The 18,926-nt window shown below is 39.4% G+C and overlaps 1 protein-coding gene across 3 annotated transcripts; it reads left to right on the forward strand.

Annotated features, from left to right (window-relative positions):
* On the forward strand, window positions 1-13,924 carry LOC145478179 (uncharacterized). 3 transcript variants are annotated; one of them, XM_081456121.1, is made up of 5 exons: window positions 1-135; window positions 6,515-6,703; window positions 6,849-7,347; window positions 12,605-12,874; window positions 13,297-13,924. In XM_081456121.1, the coding sequence occupies exons 2-5, from the start codon at window positions 6,593-6,595 to the stop codon at window positions 13,911-13,913; spliced, it is 1,497 nt and encodes a 498-aa protein (XP_081312247.1). In that variant the 5' UTR covers window positions 1-135; window positions 6,515-6,592; the 3' UTR covers window positions 13,914-13,924. The 3 variants fall into 3 exon arrangements, with proteins under 3 accessions (XP_081312247.1, XP_081312248.1, XP_081312246.1); XM_081456122.1 differs by lacking the exon at window positions 1-135 and adding an exon at window positions 4,650-5,395; XM_081456120.1 differs by lacking the exon at window positions 1-135 and having other exon boundaries at window positions 4,650-6,703.
* The last annotated feature ends 5,002 nt before the right edge of the window (window positions 13,925-18,926 follow it).

The raw sequence follows: 18,926 nt of genomic DNA on the forward strand, positions 1-18,926 counted from the left end.
ACGTTTTACCACTCAGATCCAGTTCAATTTATCCTTTACAACAAGTGAGTAAACAAAGCCAAGGTTGTCATATTGATCACAATCCTTGTTCGTGTCGTCTTGCTGAGGATTTCAGTTTGTACTCTCCATTTGCAGGTAAATGAAAATCAGTTATTCGAATGCTAATCGCTAATTTTCAAACAATTTTTAATCCCTGATAAAAGGTTTCCGTAAAGTTGAGTCAGAAAATGTAACAGACTAGAGCTATTACTTCCTCAGTGCATATCTACTGTGCTGAAAGGGTAGTTCTTTTGCCGAAATCAAAATAGCCTTGACTGTTTCGAGATTGGTTGATTTTCGTGCTAATCAAGACTCATAGCTCTTGGTTTAAAGTCTAAACTGAGTTGAGGCCGACCTGATTTATCCTAAATGGCTGCTCATTTCACGGACACGTGGACAATTGAAGGCGTCATTGATTATGAACAGCGACGTCATGACCGTGTTTCAAAAGCTCACCGACAACCGGGTAAGGTGACTTTTGGCGGCGAGGAAATAAGATAGATTAAAGTCTTATTTGTTTGCGCGTGTTCAAGAAAATATTCAGCTAGTTCAAGCTGACCTTTCTTTTGAGCAGGAATGTTGAGGTCATGACGTAAACAGGTACCGGCTGAATACTTATAAATCTGATCTATAAATAAGGTTAAGAGCCCGCTGAATAGGTTCCACCTAGCGTCTCTCACTCTTACCCCACCGCCTATTTGCCACTGCTCGTAGTTCACCAAACTCCCGCCGCTGATGGTTTTAAGTGAGAACAAAATCAGTGTTTCAGTTCTGGTTTGGGATTAACAGTCTTTTCCTACTGCAAATTTTAAATCAAAACCAGCTCTGGCCCTATGAGCTGGTCTTACGTCTATCTATATAAATGGTTATGCACACACTGCCATTCTCTTTCGCCCCTTCCAAAGTTCAAGGGAAAAGCCTTGAGAGGCCTTGCGAGGAAACTCTCGGGCAAAGCTGCTTAGTTTCTGAAACGCGCTTAGATCTCTGACAGCATTCAGTCTTCTTCACCTTCCTCAGGTCCCGGTAACCTTTTAGTGTTTTACGCAAATTTATTTCAATAGGCGCCCGGCTTACTTAGGTAGCCACGCCCCACAGAGCGGAAACCACTTATTGTCAACTATTCAGGGTTCAGTTAACCTTATTAGCAGTGATTTTCATTAATCATGTTTTACTCTTTGCCTATCGTGGCTTTCACCCTGACCGCTTGTTTGCCTGTTTTTGTCTGTCACTCACTGGCAGCTCTTGATGTTGTTCCTTCCGACTTCGCTGTTCTCGTTATACTTCACTGTGTAACAGCACTCGCGCAGGAAATCCTATCACTAACCAGTTACGCAACCTTGAGCAGGCTGTGGTGGTTGTCATGCAGTAGCTTTTCACTTTATGAGATAGTCTCTTCTACCGGAAGTCCTGTTTCTGCTCAGTTCCAGTCCAGAATCCACATGCTGCGTCAGATTTTTTTGAGGTCATTGCATTGTAGTTACAATGTACCTTTCACCCTTCAAGTCTAATTTTTCTTTTTAGTGCGTCTTCTTTTCTTTGTGATATATTCTTATTTTCCTTTGCGTTATATAAAGAATCCTTCCCAATGCACTTTCTACTTTAATGCTTTCTTTGGCCACAGTTCTGCCCCGTAGAGTGTGAGACTATAACCCTTCCTCTGCTGACCAATCTCCCGTTCTGTCTTACATTGCATTACTTACGAATTAATTACTATAAATTTTACACCTGCAGCAAGCAATATACTGGGAACGACACTCATCCCAACTCAGTCTGTATGTTAGTAAATCGAACTTACACACATATCAAGTCATTCAGGTCTCATTAAATGAGTAAAATGCCAACAAAATAAGGGATAGTTCTACGTGTTTAGGCTTAGGAGTCGAAAGTACAAGGCTTAGTCTAGAATTGTCCATACCAATGAAAACATCTTGCCTTAAGCATAGAACTTGCTCGTAAAATAGTGGAAATGACACTGAAGTGATAAGAGAGGTCAAGCAACACGAGCAATCACTTAGTGGGCCACGAAAACCACCTGCATCCTTAACAAGTGTTTTTACTAAAAATACCAGTGCAGGCGACACAGACCTTGTCGGTACGTGGCGCTTGTCGTTATTTATGCAAAATATATTAGCTTTGCGGAAAGTCAGTAAGCACAACGACCACTTACGAACTGTGTGGCATTGCACAAATGCAGTGAAATATAAAACGCTCTCGTAACGGTCTGTTTCAGTAACTATGTGATTTAGCTGGTCGTGTCGGCACTTACTCCCGTATCACTTACTTATCACGCGACTTTGTTGCTCACACGATCCCATGGAATGATCACCTCATTTAAAAAGTTATTTTTGGTCTAGCTGTGTGGTAAAGGTGCTTAGAATAGTTACGACTTTTGAGACCTTTCCCAGTCGTAACTCTTGAAATGAAAAAAAAAAAACAAAAAAAAAAACACAGTACCATTCTGTATCGATCGCGTGACCTGATATATGGGCTCTGGAAAAAGCACCAAGGAGAGCTCTTAACTGAATAAGAACACGTGTTTCCGAAATACGCACTATCTTGTGTTTGTAAACATAGTATGGTAGATCAGTTCAGAAGCGGACAACACGTGCTTTTCGAAATACGCACAACTTTGTTTGTAAACAAACTTGCGTAGACCGTCGCGTAGTTAGTTGGCTGCTCGGAAGTCTTTATAATAGTATTTCCTTGTGGCTAATACAACAAGCGGTATTTTGGTAAGTTGCACTGCAGTGGCCCGCAAAGTCAAATGACAACAAACCGTGTGTGGCCTTCTACGCGGCCCCATCGACAAAGCTTTACAGATACCCCTTTAGAGGAAATAGCTTGCGTACCTTCCGCCCGATAATCGATGACCGGAAATACGGTAAAAGCACGTATTGATTTAGCGTGCGCAAAGCGCTATGACGAATGTGCCTCTCTTCCCCGTCAAAATATTGCGCAACACTGCTATTACTCAGCATTGCGCAGCTTTTTGGCGGGAACGAGAACACGTCCATAAACAAAGCTGAAAATGACTTGATCAGGTCCAGCGCAAGCCAGTTTTACTTAGAAACTTGACGAATGCACTCCATTAACTCCATTAATCTGTGATACCTGTACCGTTATATAATTGGTTGAGCTCAGATTAGGACGTTGTTGCCATGTGTAGAGTCACTTTCACTTTTATCCATTTAGAAACTGAAGACACCTTAGTAAGGAAACGCGATAGTGAATTATGATAATGATTAGAAAGTTGAGGAAACACACACATCTGAATGATGTGTGTAGCGGAACAATTCCTTGCAAGATATCATAGATGTCTCCGGCAACAATCTCAGTCTCAAGCATATAAACTGTTTCCATGATGAAATCGAAATCGCTGTTGAAAAGCGTTACTTTGAACATACCTCTAACATTCGATGCTAAGCCATTTAGTACAAAAATTAACGGCAGCTAAAAAATGTTTTTTATTGACGGGAACGGTGTGTCTTGACGCCACTGCCTTGAAGAACGTCACGCACAAGCAAGAGAGCACACAGCCATACTCATTCACGGTGTTATAATTCCCGATATTGACCTTACTACTTTCCTAATTTGATAATTTTTTAAGTTCCAAGCCTCCGCACAAAATAACGTGATCATATATTTGCGAGCTCTCTCAGGTTATTCCTCGACCCCACCCCTACAGCAGCATTTGGCGCCGTAAGGATTTGTCATTTTGTTTAGCAGCTCCGTCACGATAATTGTGAGTAAAATAGTATTCTGGCAAACTGGCATCTGGTTAACCCAGAGCTGGGTTGAACAGAGAATTGAGATATTTACAGCATACGAGGATCCTCCAAGTTGCTCTTTAGCTCTAGTTACTTCCCATATATCTACAACGCCATACTGTGGACATTGTGTAGACGGACTAAACATATTTATTTAGCATTAACCGAGTTGTTACCGGAAGCTACAACCACAACACAGTGCTGCGTGTGGGAGGCGATTTACGAATGTTTTTAAATAGGTGAAGAGTGTTTTTTTTTTTATCATCAATAATTGAGTCTTGCTAAGTTGTAGGTAAATTTTGACTACAGTAAATATAATAGTAGTTTCTGAAACCTTTTATCACATTTTGTACTATTTTTCATCACATTTTGAAGTGACTCTCGTCCCATAAATATTTAAAGTTGCACTCCTGTGTATTAGCAGTTCCATGGAAGAAACGTTACGCAACCAGTAGCATATTTTATCAATAGCAAACGTGAATAGCATGGTCGCTTAAGAAAATATCCTACAGTAGATCTCCGTGCCACCTGTCATCCATCAAGGGGTGTTTCCGCCTTACCGATCAACCCTTGGGGGATCCTCTTTATTCAGAACGGGCCATTCAGCGCGTCAGCTTACTATGAAAAGAATACCGATTGAACTTTGAAAGAGGGATTCACTATTGACAGAGTTGCAACTGCTAAATTGATTTTCCCCACCATATCTAGTCTATTTTACGTTATCTGGGGCGCCATACCACAACGTATGGTATCGATTTTCGGCATACTTTGCGAGCCGCCAACTATGTAATGCCACAAACAAGTACACCTATAATTCAAAGGATCTCTTATTTTAACTCAAGCATCTCTAATTTTTATCCTCCTTTTCCTTTTGACTGGGAACAGTACTACTTTTTAAAAATTGGTATAACAAGAAAACAAACGTGTGGATTTTGCCGCTAAAATATTAAAGTACTTCAAATAATCTTCTGGTGATTGATGTTATCTTCCTATATGCCGTCATTATCATTTTTTCCGCACCTTCTGTATTCTAAATTTTGAATGTAAATATTTTAGGTGTTATCAGGTGTCATAAACAGCTCCGATGAAGGCCACCATTTATGCTCAGTTCAAATACCTGCTAAATTTCCCATCACTAACTCATTGATTGAATTCTAACCCAAACTAATTATGGCACAGGAATCTACTAGGAACTTTGGTGTTTTAAAAAGGTTGGGTAGGTAATTTGGGATGCATTCACGCACACAAACCTTGGCCAAGAACAAGTATTTGGTTGTTTTTGACGGTCATATTGATAACACTACGAGCTAGTAACACAAATAAAAGTTCAAATAAGTTTCTTGAACCCTCGTTAGGGTCCCGTTAGAGTAACAAGATCTGTTATCGCTGTATGGCTAGCATACCACACAATTAACGTTTAATTGATCAGATCAAAAGCAGGCTTGATCGGTCATTATGATTTAGTTTATGAATACGCTCGGGCTCGAACAGAGCAAGAGAGCGGGTGCCCGGATAGAAAACACTGCCCCACGGCTGCAGCCTCACAGTAGGGACCTTCACGGCGGTTGAAACCCAGAAGCCCCGAAAAGGTACGGTGTTTATGACGTGCAGTAAAAAACCATGGACACTGCAATTAGAGTTATGATCCTCTTGGTATAGAGGCTTGCAGCATGAGCAGTTTGAAATGTTCAGATGCAACAGTCAAAAAGCAATTTGTCGTGAATATGTTACACTACGATAAACGTTTCAGCGTTAACTTTACCGTTTCGTGCCAGCTGTTAGCAATTATTGGTGTTTCGACGTTTTGCCGCGCTTAGGCAGGCTTAGGGTATGCAAATTAGTGCATAATTATTAACAGACTTTTAAGGTTTCTCTCCCAGAAATAAAAGACTCTTCATTGTCCACACTCCTCATTTGCCACTCTTCTTGTTTTCCATACTCCGCATTTTGCACTTGCCGTACTCCTCTTTCCTTTCTTTCGTATAAGGCTGGTAAGAACAAACACATCATTTTAATTGGTTAGGACACTTGTGTACAATGTCACCGATAGATCTTGAATTGTTATTACAGACCAGAGTATGATGATACTGGTTTCATAGCCTGCATAGCAGGCTTTCATTTCCAAAAGTACACAGAGGATACGAAACTGCAAGCGAGTGCGAAACTTTTAAGGAGCAGGGGAAGGGGATCGGGGCAAAAAAGTAATTTTCCTATTGGCCTCAAACTGCGATCTTGATTAAAGTTAAAGGCCTTATCCCAAAGAGCTGATTTTAGGTTAAAAATGCGCTATTAAATACTCTCAATACTATCTGCAATATTTATTATTGACATGTGCAAGCAAATCAGTAAGGGACATTAATTAAGATGAAGGGAGAGAGAATATACGGACAAAAATATACATGTAAACAAAGAAGACTTTTATTGACAACAGGAGTCCAGATTGACAATAATTTCTAGTGGGTGGCTGAAATTGTAGACAAATTTCTATTACCTTGCTGAAAAGTTTCATTGAAAGCCTAGAGAGAGGTAAAATGCGAATAAAGTGAGCCTGTTTTGATCCACCTATCAGATAAAGCCACACAGACTCCTGGGAAATAAGCCGCGGGAGAATTATGCTAACAGCCAATAAAACCCTGTGTTGTAACATTATCCCCACAGCGAAAGCCGCGTCGCCAATACTTAATTGATGTCACTCGTTGATTTTATAGACTTCAAGTGAGACGGGTATGCACAACAACGACACTGGAAGACTTTAAGTGGAATAAATCAAACGACAACACTGAAACATGGAGTTAGAAATATATCAAGTGGCAATTTTATTGACGACGCTGTTTAGCGGATCTGACACGAGGCCTGCCGCCTCAAGACAAACTTCAGTGATTCGACTGCAATCTACAGTAAGTATAGTGCTAGTTGTAAATATTGAAGTTTAACAGGGTCATGATTGCTGCCGCAGTACTATAACTGAATGACATGGGTCATGATCGCCTGACATCACGTCAAAATAACGTTCATAAATTGCTCTGATTTAATCCGATTTAGGAAAATCAACGTAGCTTACAACTTCAAAACCTACAAGAAAACACATCCAGACATGCACGCCCGCCAGTGGTGGAGAACACCATCCATAAATCATCGATCTTGAGACGAGCAGTTACACAAAAGCTAAAAAGATCTGGAAATTTACGTTCAGAATTTTTCTTCTCCTCCAAAACTGGGCGCATTTTACCGAAAAGAAAGATAGCCACACAGAAGAAATTGCATTATCTGGCTAAATTCAATCGGCGAAAAGCCACCGAAAATGTGGTTCGCAATGGAAAATTAAGACGCCGTCGTTATGTGCTGCAAGGTTCAGAGTGGCCTGTGGGGTCTTCAGGCAGAATTACCTGGAATATCGTTCAGTGGAGCGCCAGCCTATCTAATAATGACGTTGAGAGCACTCTAACGAAAGCATTCAGGAAATGGGCAGAAGTTTCTCCACTTGTATTCCGAAAGCTTGATTCATCAGCCACTGCCGACATAACAGTAAAGTTTGTCACAGGTAAGGAAGGATCTTTTTGTTTGATAAGAATTTCCTTAGCCGAATAATTATGCAACCAAGTGCAGCGTTACTGACCTACGGTGTATTTGTGCCAAACGCGAACCTCATACCGCCCATCTTCTCCTAACCTTAAAACATCAGTTATTGGTATTTTTGCACACTCACTGAATCAGTCCTTATCATAGTGCACGTAGCACAAAGAAAGGCCAAACATGCAAAGCAGTCAAATGAATTGTCCTGGCATCTCAAACCTTATGCCTTTCTAACGTCTTTCAATAGCTTCAGTTGTTGGCTCAACAAGCTTCTTAATTATCGAAACACCTTTAAAACGACAAAAAACGGACGAATCCAATAACTTCAACTGAGTTTTTTTTCACTGAAACGTTGAGTTTTTTTAGTTAAAAGATAAAGTTTCTTTATACAAATCTATGACATCTATGTTTGTTGTGGTTTGCAGTTGCGACACGGTGTAAATGTCTCCGTTTCCGTTCCCGCCATGAAGGTATATCCCGGTTAGTGTTTTGAGACCCGATATTTCCGTTGTTATAATACGGTCGTTCCGGCAGAAAATCAAAACCATTTCTATATCTTCATTTCAATCATAACGTTTTCTCGAAGTTTGCAATATTTTTCTCGCTGTCTTTCCCACACCCGTTTTACGATATCACACTAAGAAGAAACTATCTTTGCCAACAGTTTTATTTCAGTTTTCTTTCACAGCCTGTAAACGCCCACTTTCTTAACTTTGTGCGATGAATGATGCAATAATCCGGGAATGAGGTTTTCCTGAATGCAAGGATTTCTCTTGCTGACCTGAAATATTTTGGAACGCAGGATACTTAACTAACAACTAAATCACTAATACCACAAAAATATTGTCTAACGCGTTGTAGGTCTTGCCAATCATTTCGGAGTGTTCTTAATATCCCCGCCCTCTGTCCAGTTACGCAACAATATTGCCCTGTGATGTCTCTGTATAACATTTTTATTTCTCGACGGGAAGTCTCAAAATACGGAAACCAGCACGAGAAGCCCTTTTCAAATACACATCAAGCCAAGTTGATGGTTGAGAAAGATTTCTAATTCTAGCTTTTATATCCGGTAGCTAATTCTTCAGTCTGTACCCGGAAATTTTCTTAAACAGTTTGTCTAAATGCCTTGTTATTTTATCCAAATCCCTTCATCGATGTCATCAGCACAGCCATGAACTACTGCTTGGCACCAACGTGAGGGCAAAACAGGGCAAAACACCTTTTTTCGTGTCATCGAAACTATATCCCAGTATTTATTAGGTTTTCCGATATATTGTAAAGAAAAAAAAGCGCCAGCCTATGACGTGAAAACATTCATCCTCTTTCCTCGCCCAGTATAATCTATAACCTGGTAAAAACTTCTGGATTGTACGTTGATACTACCTAATCGCTTGCATTCTTTCACGATTTGCGGATTTCGTGAAAACCATGGGTAGCCTGCGTCAGCTAACGGGGTAGTGGGGGGATGGAGGGCAAGAAAACGCCACGAAACTGAGCGCTTGTTGCGAAAGCTACGCATTCCAGGCGTATTACTCTTGACTATGTTCAACTAAGGTGTAAGCTCTACATATTGCATAGGAGATAAATATTCTCAATTTTTGCTGGATAAGTAAAGCAACTAGATTTCTATATGATTGCTATCTGTGCTAATTTTCTTCATAATTGAACACAGTGTATTGATCGTTTCAGTCTTTTATTACAAAGGTATGTCAGAAAAGGTAACCATGCAAAGAACCCAGCAGTTCTCAAAAACCGAAGTTACGTTCTAATTTGCTTTGCTCACGCGAACGTATAAATTATTTTACCCTTAGATTCCCTTAATACAATTAAATCAGACAAGGACTATGGTAGGATGCAGCGCACGCGTAGTAAGTCAAAAAATTGCGATTGAATGCGGAATAGCTTTCTCGGAAATACGCCTATTTCTCGAGAACCCCACATTAGAATTTCACGAAATTTGGCACGAAAACACTTTAGGAAATAAGTAACTGGAGTATTGAAAAAAAAAAAGAGAACTTTAACAAAGTAAATTCTCGATATTCCGGTGAACCTTCAACAAGGGATAATTAAAGATCTCTCTGCTAAATTATTATTAAAATAGTGTTAACTTGTGAGCATCATTACAAGCTTGTTGCATGCACATTAATTATAACGAAAATCTAATGACCAGATTTTCTGCAAATTAACAAAACTGATTTGAAAAGCCTGTTTATATTTATGCATGTGCCATGGCAATGGCACATACGTCAGCTTAACTATAAAAAAACCGATGTTGTGTTGTTAACTTACTTGCTGTCATTTTTGGCGACCAAAGGATCAGGAGTTTTAGAGAAAAAGGTGAATGAAACACTGGTATCAAAAACTATGTTCAGCCACTATAACATTTTCTGGAGCGATCGTAGAGAACATATGGGAATCAACCTCTAGCTAGCTTCTTCACGTCAAAACGCGTATCCAACTCAGTGCAACACTAATTAGCTTTCAATCTATTAATCAAGTTTATTTTCATGTCGGTCAATACATGTTACATTAAATTGAGACAAATATGAATAAATGAGGACTAAAGAAACCTTTACAGGCCTTTACATCATCACATCGTCACATTTTCAAATATGTAGAGCAGGTGTCAAACTGCCTTCCCGCTTTATTTACTATATTTGGCTCGAACTCTTCCGCACCTTTTATCGTATAGTTATAGTCATAATAATATAATTATGGTTTCGAAAACGCAAGGAAATTACTCACAGACACAGTTCCCATATCTTCCGGTTTTGGGTAGGTTTTATCAAAACTGGCAAATTGTTACGTAAAGTATTTTTTCTTCTCAAAGCTGGATGAGATTCAGGATAACCGGTTCCGATCTCACTTATGCACATGTGTTGTCAAAATCAACCTGGCCCAGCTCCACCGACTTTGTTGCTTAACAAGTCTGGTCGCTTCAGACGGAAGCAAGCCTCGCTCAGGAAGCAAGTATTTATATCAAACAATAGCTAGATATAATCATTTGCACAAGTGTCGGAAGCAGTCTTAGTATGACGTTACTAACCGCTCTGTCTATAATAATCCCTGAGATTCTGTAATAAGGATATGAAAAGTGTTGAATAATGGCATCTTGCCATTGACATCTTCATTCTTTCTCTCCAAATACCTTTCTGTTTAGCTCGCGTATATGTAATATGTAATATTCCGATTGATTCGAGTATGAAATCAAAACAAATCTAGCCTTATTTTTATCCAGGTCAGACTGCTTCTTACCTTATTTCGAACTACGATTTTAGAACCACGGGAAATGAGTGATACGTTATTGATCTGAACTACACCGTTGCCATTTTTGAAGCTTGAAGAACACACTCAAACCTCAAAGAATGTTTTTAAGACCGTCATTAAGCGAACCCACATACACTCTTTTTCTTTGTATAAGAACATTTAATTTTGGAACTGAGTCTGAACGTTCTTATATTTTTTTTTGGGATTTGAGGCTGAAAACATTCTTAAGATGTCCTTAAATTTACGTGGTATAAAAATAATGAGGACAGGTCAGCACGGACTCCCCACATGATAGATGTGATGTGATTACATGTCTCTCATAATTTGGCTGTTACGAGCTTGTCTTGGAGAGATCTACCTCTTTTGTAGGCTATGATAGGTGGATTTCTGAGGATGGGCTGATTTTGTATTAATGCCCCTAAGTATTTGGGTTAATTTACATTTTTTTTTTTTTTTGCTACCTTTGTCTTATGCTTGTCATTTAATATACAGATTAGCAAAATAAAAACGTTCTTAATCGACTCTCAACCTGAGGAATGTTCTTAATACGTTCTTAAAATTTTGGTTAATCTCAGCCTCAACGTTCTTATAAAATAGGTTCTTGTAAAAAGAAAGAGTGTATATTTACTGTCATCAGTGACTCAAATCTTTTTCTTTTTGTTAAACCACCCAGTTTGATATATGAAAAAAAGCTAGAGACCTTGAGATTGGACTGAGGACGAGTATGAAATCGAGCCGATTAGTACAACTTTCAGTCTTGTTTTGTTCTCACCCAGAGTGCTACTCCTCTCTGCCAATCAGGATCTACTGAAATTTCGGTCTAGCTGGTCGCCAATTCGACTGAAAATTGACTGTTGGCGACCAGAATTTCAATCACTGATGCTAGTCGCCAGCAGACGACTATCTTTTAGCATCTTTGCCAATGTTTTGGACCGGCGCTCAAGGAATTTATTTCGTCTTAAATCAACAAAATTCGTGCGGAGTAACCAGCAAGAAACTTATCTCTTGCCTGGTTGAAGTTTTGAACCTCCAAATATTCCCGCTTAATGACCTTCGCAATCTCGTACCTCGAGTCCTTAATGCGCAAGCTTGACGAAACGAGTGACTACCGAGAGATCTGTTACAGGCTCGATTTTGATTGGTTTTAAAAACAATGGAAATGAGCGGAAGTTAAACACCAGCGTCTCGATTGAGCCACAGCTTGGGCCTGCGTAATTTAACCGAACGACCGACATTTTCGGACTTCCAATCGCATCTTGTCGCTCGTTTTCCAACTGCTGGTAAACATTGGAACGAGCTTGTGAGCTCCACAGTTCAACAGTTGTAATCAACGCATGTAGGCATAAAAAAATTAATTTCGGACACCGGTGTTAAGGACACCCTAGACTCTACACTAAGCTTAAGGAGTCAATCAATCCTGTCGAAGAAGAACGAATGTTTTCTTCTGATTCAGTGTGTATTTAGACACTCCCAATTTGCAAATTGCGGATACTTGTGTCTATCAGCGTGATTTCGAGTAGGGTTTATTGTCTTCCTGCTAGCTGTCACAAAGTAATAAATGTCAATAAAGCATTAAATTTTGATAAAGAAATGAAAACATTTTTTATTGAGCCAAAAAAAGTTTCCTGGTTCCTTCAACAGGTGATTAAACATCTATTCAACCTTAGATTAAAATTGGCTCGTTCGTGTTTTCAATGGTGGTGAAGCCAATGGCCGTACCAACGACACTTGTTTGTCATATGAGCGGATTCGTTATATTCCAGTTTATTATTCCCGTGCTGCACTATGTTAATTTCCGCATAAGTGGGTCAACAACCAAACTTTTGGAAGACTCGGGAATTACATCATTTTTAGTTGAGACAAACAAAGTCCGGCATAGATATGACCTTCCAAGAAGCGAAACGAGTTGCTTTAGTTTAAAAATATATCTCAAATCTTTCCTTAATTTATGCTGTTAGGATACCACGGAGACATGAAGGCTTTTGACGGCCCGGGCGGTGTTCTAGCTCACGCTTTCTACCCCGGTAGTGGAGGAGATATTCACTTTGATGATGACGAGACGTGGACTGTCGACTCTTTACTTCCGATTGCAGTACATGAGATAGGCCACAGCCTAGGACTGAATCATTCCGATGTGCCTGGTTCCATCATGACTTCATCTACAAGTAACTTAAACAGCAATGCCGTACTTTCTAGGGACGACGTCGACGGTATACGTGCGATATATGGTATGTAACACTCCAGTTCTCGAACTTCTTTATGTATGTATGCATGTTCTTGAACTCGCGTCACTTCCGATTGGAGAAATGTTGGTCTTTTTTTTTTTTTGGCGAGGTGCTGAAGCAAATTTGTAAGCCACGAGAAAAAGAGAGATTAATATATAATGTACCTTTGGTTGATCGTAAACAATTGTCTGAATCATGCTGAAATCCACATTGATAGAGTGAGACGCTCATGGGCCATAATTGGACACGCCTAACACGAAATATCAATTCCGGTTCGGGCTCGTTTCACCATCAAAAACCTTGCTTGAAACGATGTTTTATGGCAAAGCGTTATTTGATTCAAAAGTGCTGCGCTGCATATGGCATATTTTGCATACATACATATTTTGTCAGGTCTAAGAAGGTGTTCCATTCTTTCTTTGAAGGTTATTGCAACCCTAGTGTGACTGCCATTGAATCCTGGATGGGTGATGGTAAAAGTTACATTTTTAAAGGGGATCGTTTCTGGCGCCTCAACGACGCCGACGCAGAGACCGATCGTGGTTACCCCAAAACGATATCTTCGAAGTGGATAAACGTGCCAGATGACATCGATGAAGTTTTTCTTTGGAGTCACAACTGGAATACCTATTTTTTCAAAGGGCATGTGTACTATAAATTTAACGATCTACTAGGTCGGGTGGACAATCGGAATTATCCCAAAAGGATCTCCGAGGGATGGCCTGGACTGCCGACAGATGGAATTGATGCCGGGTTCAGTTATAGCAATACACAAAGCTACTTTTTTAAAGGCGATAAAGTGTACTTATACGATAACGTCTTGGACCGAGTCGATCCTAATTACCCCAGCGACGGCAAACTAATTAGTGACGTATGGCGCGGTCTCCCTAACAACATCGATAGTGCTTTCCGGTGGTATTGGGATGGTATCAGCTACTTCTTCAAAGATGATAGTTATTATTGGTGGGATGTTTCTAACCAGAGTGCACGTGGTCCTTTTCTAATCGGGGATACGGCATGGAAGAACATATGTGACGTTTAGGTGAGGTTCTACCTCGTTTTAATCATATTACGTGCGGTTACTACTTCATTTAATCTTATATATTCTGTGGTAAACTGTCTGAATAATGCTGAGCTGCACGGTCTGCTGATGAAGTGCAGGAGTACCAAAGCAGCCTTCTAACTGTTGGATGCTAGCACTGAATACTTTGAAAAAGCCTCTCTCATCAAGCCAGGAGTGTAAATGAGACCGGTGAGTTTTTGGGAAAACCCAAAGCTAGGGGAACGTCAACGACCCAACTTTTTTACTTTTCAATCATAATTTTCCAGATCAATTACTGGTCTTTCTTTTATTACAGCTAAGCGTATGCTACTTCTTTCCTTTGAATAATAACACACAAGATGCGTTCGACATTGCATGAACATCTGATGCTAACGAATTCAGGAATTCTGACATTTTCGTTCAGGAAAACGGCTTTATGAGGTTTATAAGAAGTCATACCGTCTTGTAAGTTGTTCGTCTATTGCTGAAGGGAGGGGCTTATACAGAGGAGTTATGGGATAGTATCTCGAGGCATACCCACACGTGACTTGAGGGTTTTCTTTGTACTGAAAAAATCATGTCACACAACCTGCCACAAGAAAACATTGCATAGCCATTAATTAGGAGTAAATTAGTTAAGTGAAGCGAGGGATGCAAAGGCAATTTTTTCCCAGTCATCTTCGTTTTCTAGAGGTTTTGGCAAGAACTCTCCGGACTAATGAAATTCGATTTTCCTTCACATGAATACGCTCTACATTTCTGTCTTATATGTAAATAGTGACACTTGTTGCGAGGCAACGTAAGAAGACTTTCATCGAGATTTATTTTATATAACATCCTTAACAAAATATCTTAATATGAAAACAATTGTGCCATGGAACTCCCGAGAGGTTCATCAGATTACTAAGACGACGCAACAGTTTCGTTGTAAGTTGACGCTGTTTCTAATAAGTGGCAGACCACTTCTAGAAACAATAGGTTATTTCAGCCATAAGCAGCTAAATATTCGGAGAAACTCTCCGTCATTCAATTGAATATGCCTAATACCTTATTTATCTAAACAACCGACGAACGCAGATTCTGCGAAAAAAAAAAATATAAGAATCTCAGGCTGTGGGTATCATGCAATACTCAGGGTAACGAATTATAACTGAACAAAATATGTTTATTTAATTAGCGAAGAGTGATTCGTTTTGCTGACAGTACTGAATGAAGTATGATGCAGAGTAGTGATGCATTTCAAATAACGAGTACAATTACGCAGCAGTTGTACGATGCAAATTTCCAAAGCATTGACAGTTCAGTTAACATCGTCACAAGAACAAAGTTTAAACAAAAATTCAAGGTAACGTCTTTTGAGGTTAATTCTTAGTGTTCTTCGACAAGAGTAAACCATTAACATAACGCTTCATTTAAGTCACATAAACAATGTCATTCATATGACTGATCTAAGTATTAATTCGGATATGCACATTTTATGGCAATGTGTTTTTTGAACCAAGAATAAAATCGATCTGCGGACAGTTCAAGTAGAGATAGCTTTAAATGCCCATGAAATGTTCACAATGCCTTTGTGAGTTCATATGTTTCTTTACTTTGTAGTAAAAACAACTCAAACTGTTCGTAGATTACAGACGACAATTGGAGTACAAACCTTTTCTAAGGTCGTTTCCTCCAGCTATTTCATACATATATTTAACTGCTATTTAAACACGTTAACGCTAAACCTGGGCATTGGAAAAACAATTTCCATTGTTTGCAAAAGCCGACTGGACTTCTTTCGTTTACAGTTGCCATTCATATAATAAAGCGATTATCTTATGAACTATCGATACAACTTCTATATTCAGTTTTTTTCTATAGTCTGTTTACACTGTAAATAGCTTATTTATGTTCCAGTAATCACTTATTGTATACGCACATGTATTCTAATAATTGTACAAATAATTACAACTTAAATATATTGTATACAATTAAAGGAGCTCAGTCAAGGTGCTTTGAGTTATTTTGGCCAAGTACAAAGTTACATTTTTAAAAATTGAAGGAAACCTGGAGATAGTAGTTTACTAAGATAGAAAAACACCAACGGAAAGAGATAACAATTAACTAGACAGGAACAAGGCTGGTCAAGGATTGTGAAAGATTGACACGGATTACAAACGACGAACTTGAAAAATTTAGCCTAAACTTTTCAAGGTGCGCAAACTGTGACGTAGCTCCTTTAAGGGGTGGTTTCATTTATGTTTACACATTTTATGGGCAATGAATTGATGCATTAGTAAGTGGAGAGGGACGTTTTCCGAACGATATCAAAATGACTTTGGTTTTGTTATAACCTACACGTCAATATAAACCTTCAATACTGTATCAGTAAAATCATGGTAACTTTTAATCAAGTCTAATGTTGTGTGATTAGTACGTTTATGATATTATAAATAATCATGTAATTGCGAATTTATCTTTAGGCTTTAGGCTTTAATTCACAACGTTCATATGGCGATGCTAAAATGAGGGTGGTAAAGGGTATTTTCGTGATTCGTGAATGGCCTAATGTTTTTCTCGTGAAATGTGAAATGGCTTCTTTTCCCGTAAATTGTGAAAGGACCAATTTATTTTCCGTGAAACATGATCTTCACCCCCCCTTTACCACCCTCTAAAATATTTAAAGCGATATTTACCCATCTTAGTTCTGTACAAAACAATGTATCTAGTTACTATTCTTATCCCAAATTAAATATTATGGAAAAGAAAAAGACCAATACGTTGTCTTGTCTGAGTTATGTACCAATCAGTTCTTCAACACCACTTGGCAACCCTTGACCATTTGTTTTTTGAAGTTTCGTTGTTCAAATTTCCATCTACCAAAAATTCGTGGAAAAAACGCTCATGGAATAGACGGGAACCCTCCCTCGCGTCGAATGCCCGATATGAACCTCTAAAATTTTCGAACAAAAAGAGTAAAAGGAACCAGAATTTCACAAGTAAAACTGTACATTTGCCTTCAAACATAGCACCACCATTAAAGGCCCTTCTTTTCAAGCCATACTATTACAAAAGAACGGAGTTGTTTCTTGACGTCTTCAAGCTTCTTTCGCCACATGATTTCAAGGCAAGTTGTCCAAATACTCACAACCACGCCCCCCTCCCTTCAATTTGGTGTCCAAATACAACCCCTGATGTCAAATTCTTACCTTTCTGGGCACACTGCAATGGTTACACGCCCGAGTAAACCCGGGGGATATTACTGAGCTGTCTTGCTTTAAGGGGGAAGGAAAGTGCCTGCGCTGACCATTTGTAACTTATTAAATATTTAAAAAAGGCTGCAAGATCTTGCTTCTCGGCGTTGTATACCAACGCGGTTGGCCTTTGGGTTGTCACCTTACTTGTTCTTTTGCGTTGTATACCAAATAGTCTGCTTCTGTTTTCTCTTTGCAATTGGTCTTTGGGTCGTCACGCTTCTTGCTTCTTGGCGTCGTATAGCAAATAGCCTTCTGCTGTTGCCTCTTTGCAGTTGGTCTTTTAGTTGTCACGATACTTGTACCTTGGCGTTGTATGTATGGGTTATTGACCAAGCTTGTTCGGTCAAGATGGCTGGATACTGGCCAAGTTGTTTTTTTGCAAGTTTATGGACCAAGACGGAGTCGAGGTCCATAAACTCGCAGAAAAAGAACGACGCCAATATCAAGCCATCTTAACCGAACAAGCTTGGTTAATAAAGGATTTATTATATAGCTTTCACGGAAAATTTTCTTGCGGGTCACGGCGGGTAGTCCCGTGCGGGCAAGATAGCTCCATCTTGCCCGCTCGGGTAGCCAATCACAGCGCAGGATTTGATTCATCTTGCCCGCTCACGGAGCTAGCCATATAATAAACCAAATTATCTACTGCTGCTGTTTCTTTGAAGTTGGTCTTCGGTTTGCCACGCTACTTGTTCCTTGTCGTTGTATACCAAATTACCTACTGCTGTTGTTTCTTCGAAGTTGGTCTTTAAGTTGTCACGCTACTTGTTCCTTGTCGATGTATACCAAATTATCTACTGCTGTTGTTTCTTTGAAGTTGGTCTTTGGTTTATCTTTGTTGATCTTGGTTTGTTTCCAATAATCTCGGTAAAAAGTTTTAGCCCACTTGTTACTCGAACTTTTGGTGGATTCCTTAATGCCTAAGCTAGCATATAACTATAACTAAACTGAACGACTTTAATCTGCATTTGATAATGGCGACAAGATAACGCCGAAACGTCAAGTTATAGCATTTATTTTTCTTTTAAAATAATTTTTCTGTAACCGAGTATCTTTTGGGATTTGAGAGACAAAAGAAACTTGAAATTTTTGTCCTGAAATCTTCGGAGACAGTGCTAGAATATTGATATAAGGTATATCGAACGTGGCCTATTACCTGCCCGTTTTGTTGAACACGTCCATTTACACGAACAGGAAGCACTTTTTGACCAAAAGATGAAGTATACAGAGCACGTTCTTGGTAAATGGTTCTTCGTAATATGTCCTTGAATCTCCAAAACCCTAATAAATTTGAGACTTGTCATATTGTCAGATGGCGATCAACATGAACAATGGCTTACCTCTCCAGAAACAGTTGCTGTTCATACATGCTCACATACCAGTTCAGAATCTTAACAACGAACTAAAGTACTAATAGGTACTTTCACACCGTATCAAATTGGGGAAAAAGCAGAACGTTTGCGAAAAATCGACACCTTCTTGAAGAATCCAATATGGCGGACGGAGTTCCAGAGAGCGTGGTAAATGTATGCCGGCATAAATTTACATGCACAAATGTGACACCAAAACGGAGAAACGGAGCCCAATCCTTAATTCATGGGCCATACTGCGCATGAGTAATCATCTACTACCGTTGTTTCTTTGAAGTTGGTCCTCGGTTTGTCACGCTACTTGTTCCTTGTCGTTGTATACCAAATTATCTACTGCTGTTGTTTCTTTGAAGTTGGTCTTTGGGTTGTCATGCTACTTGTTCCTTGTCGTTGTATACCAAATT

Source organism: Orbicella franksi, chromosome 2 (genome assembly GCF_964199315.1).
Source record: "Orbicella franksi chromosome 2, jaOrbFran1.1, whole genome shotgun sequence".
NCBI classification, from domain to species: domain Eukaryota; kingdom Metazoa; phylum Cnidaria; class Anthozoa; order Scleractinia; family Merulinidae; genus Orbicella; species Orbicella franksi.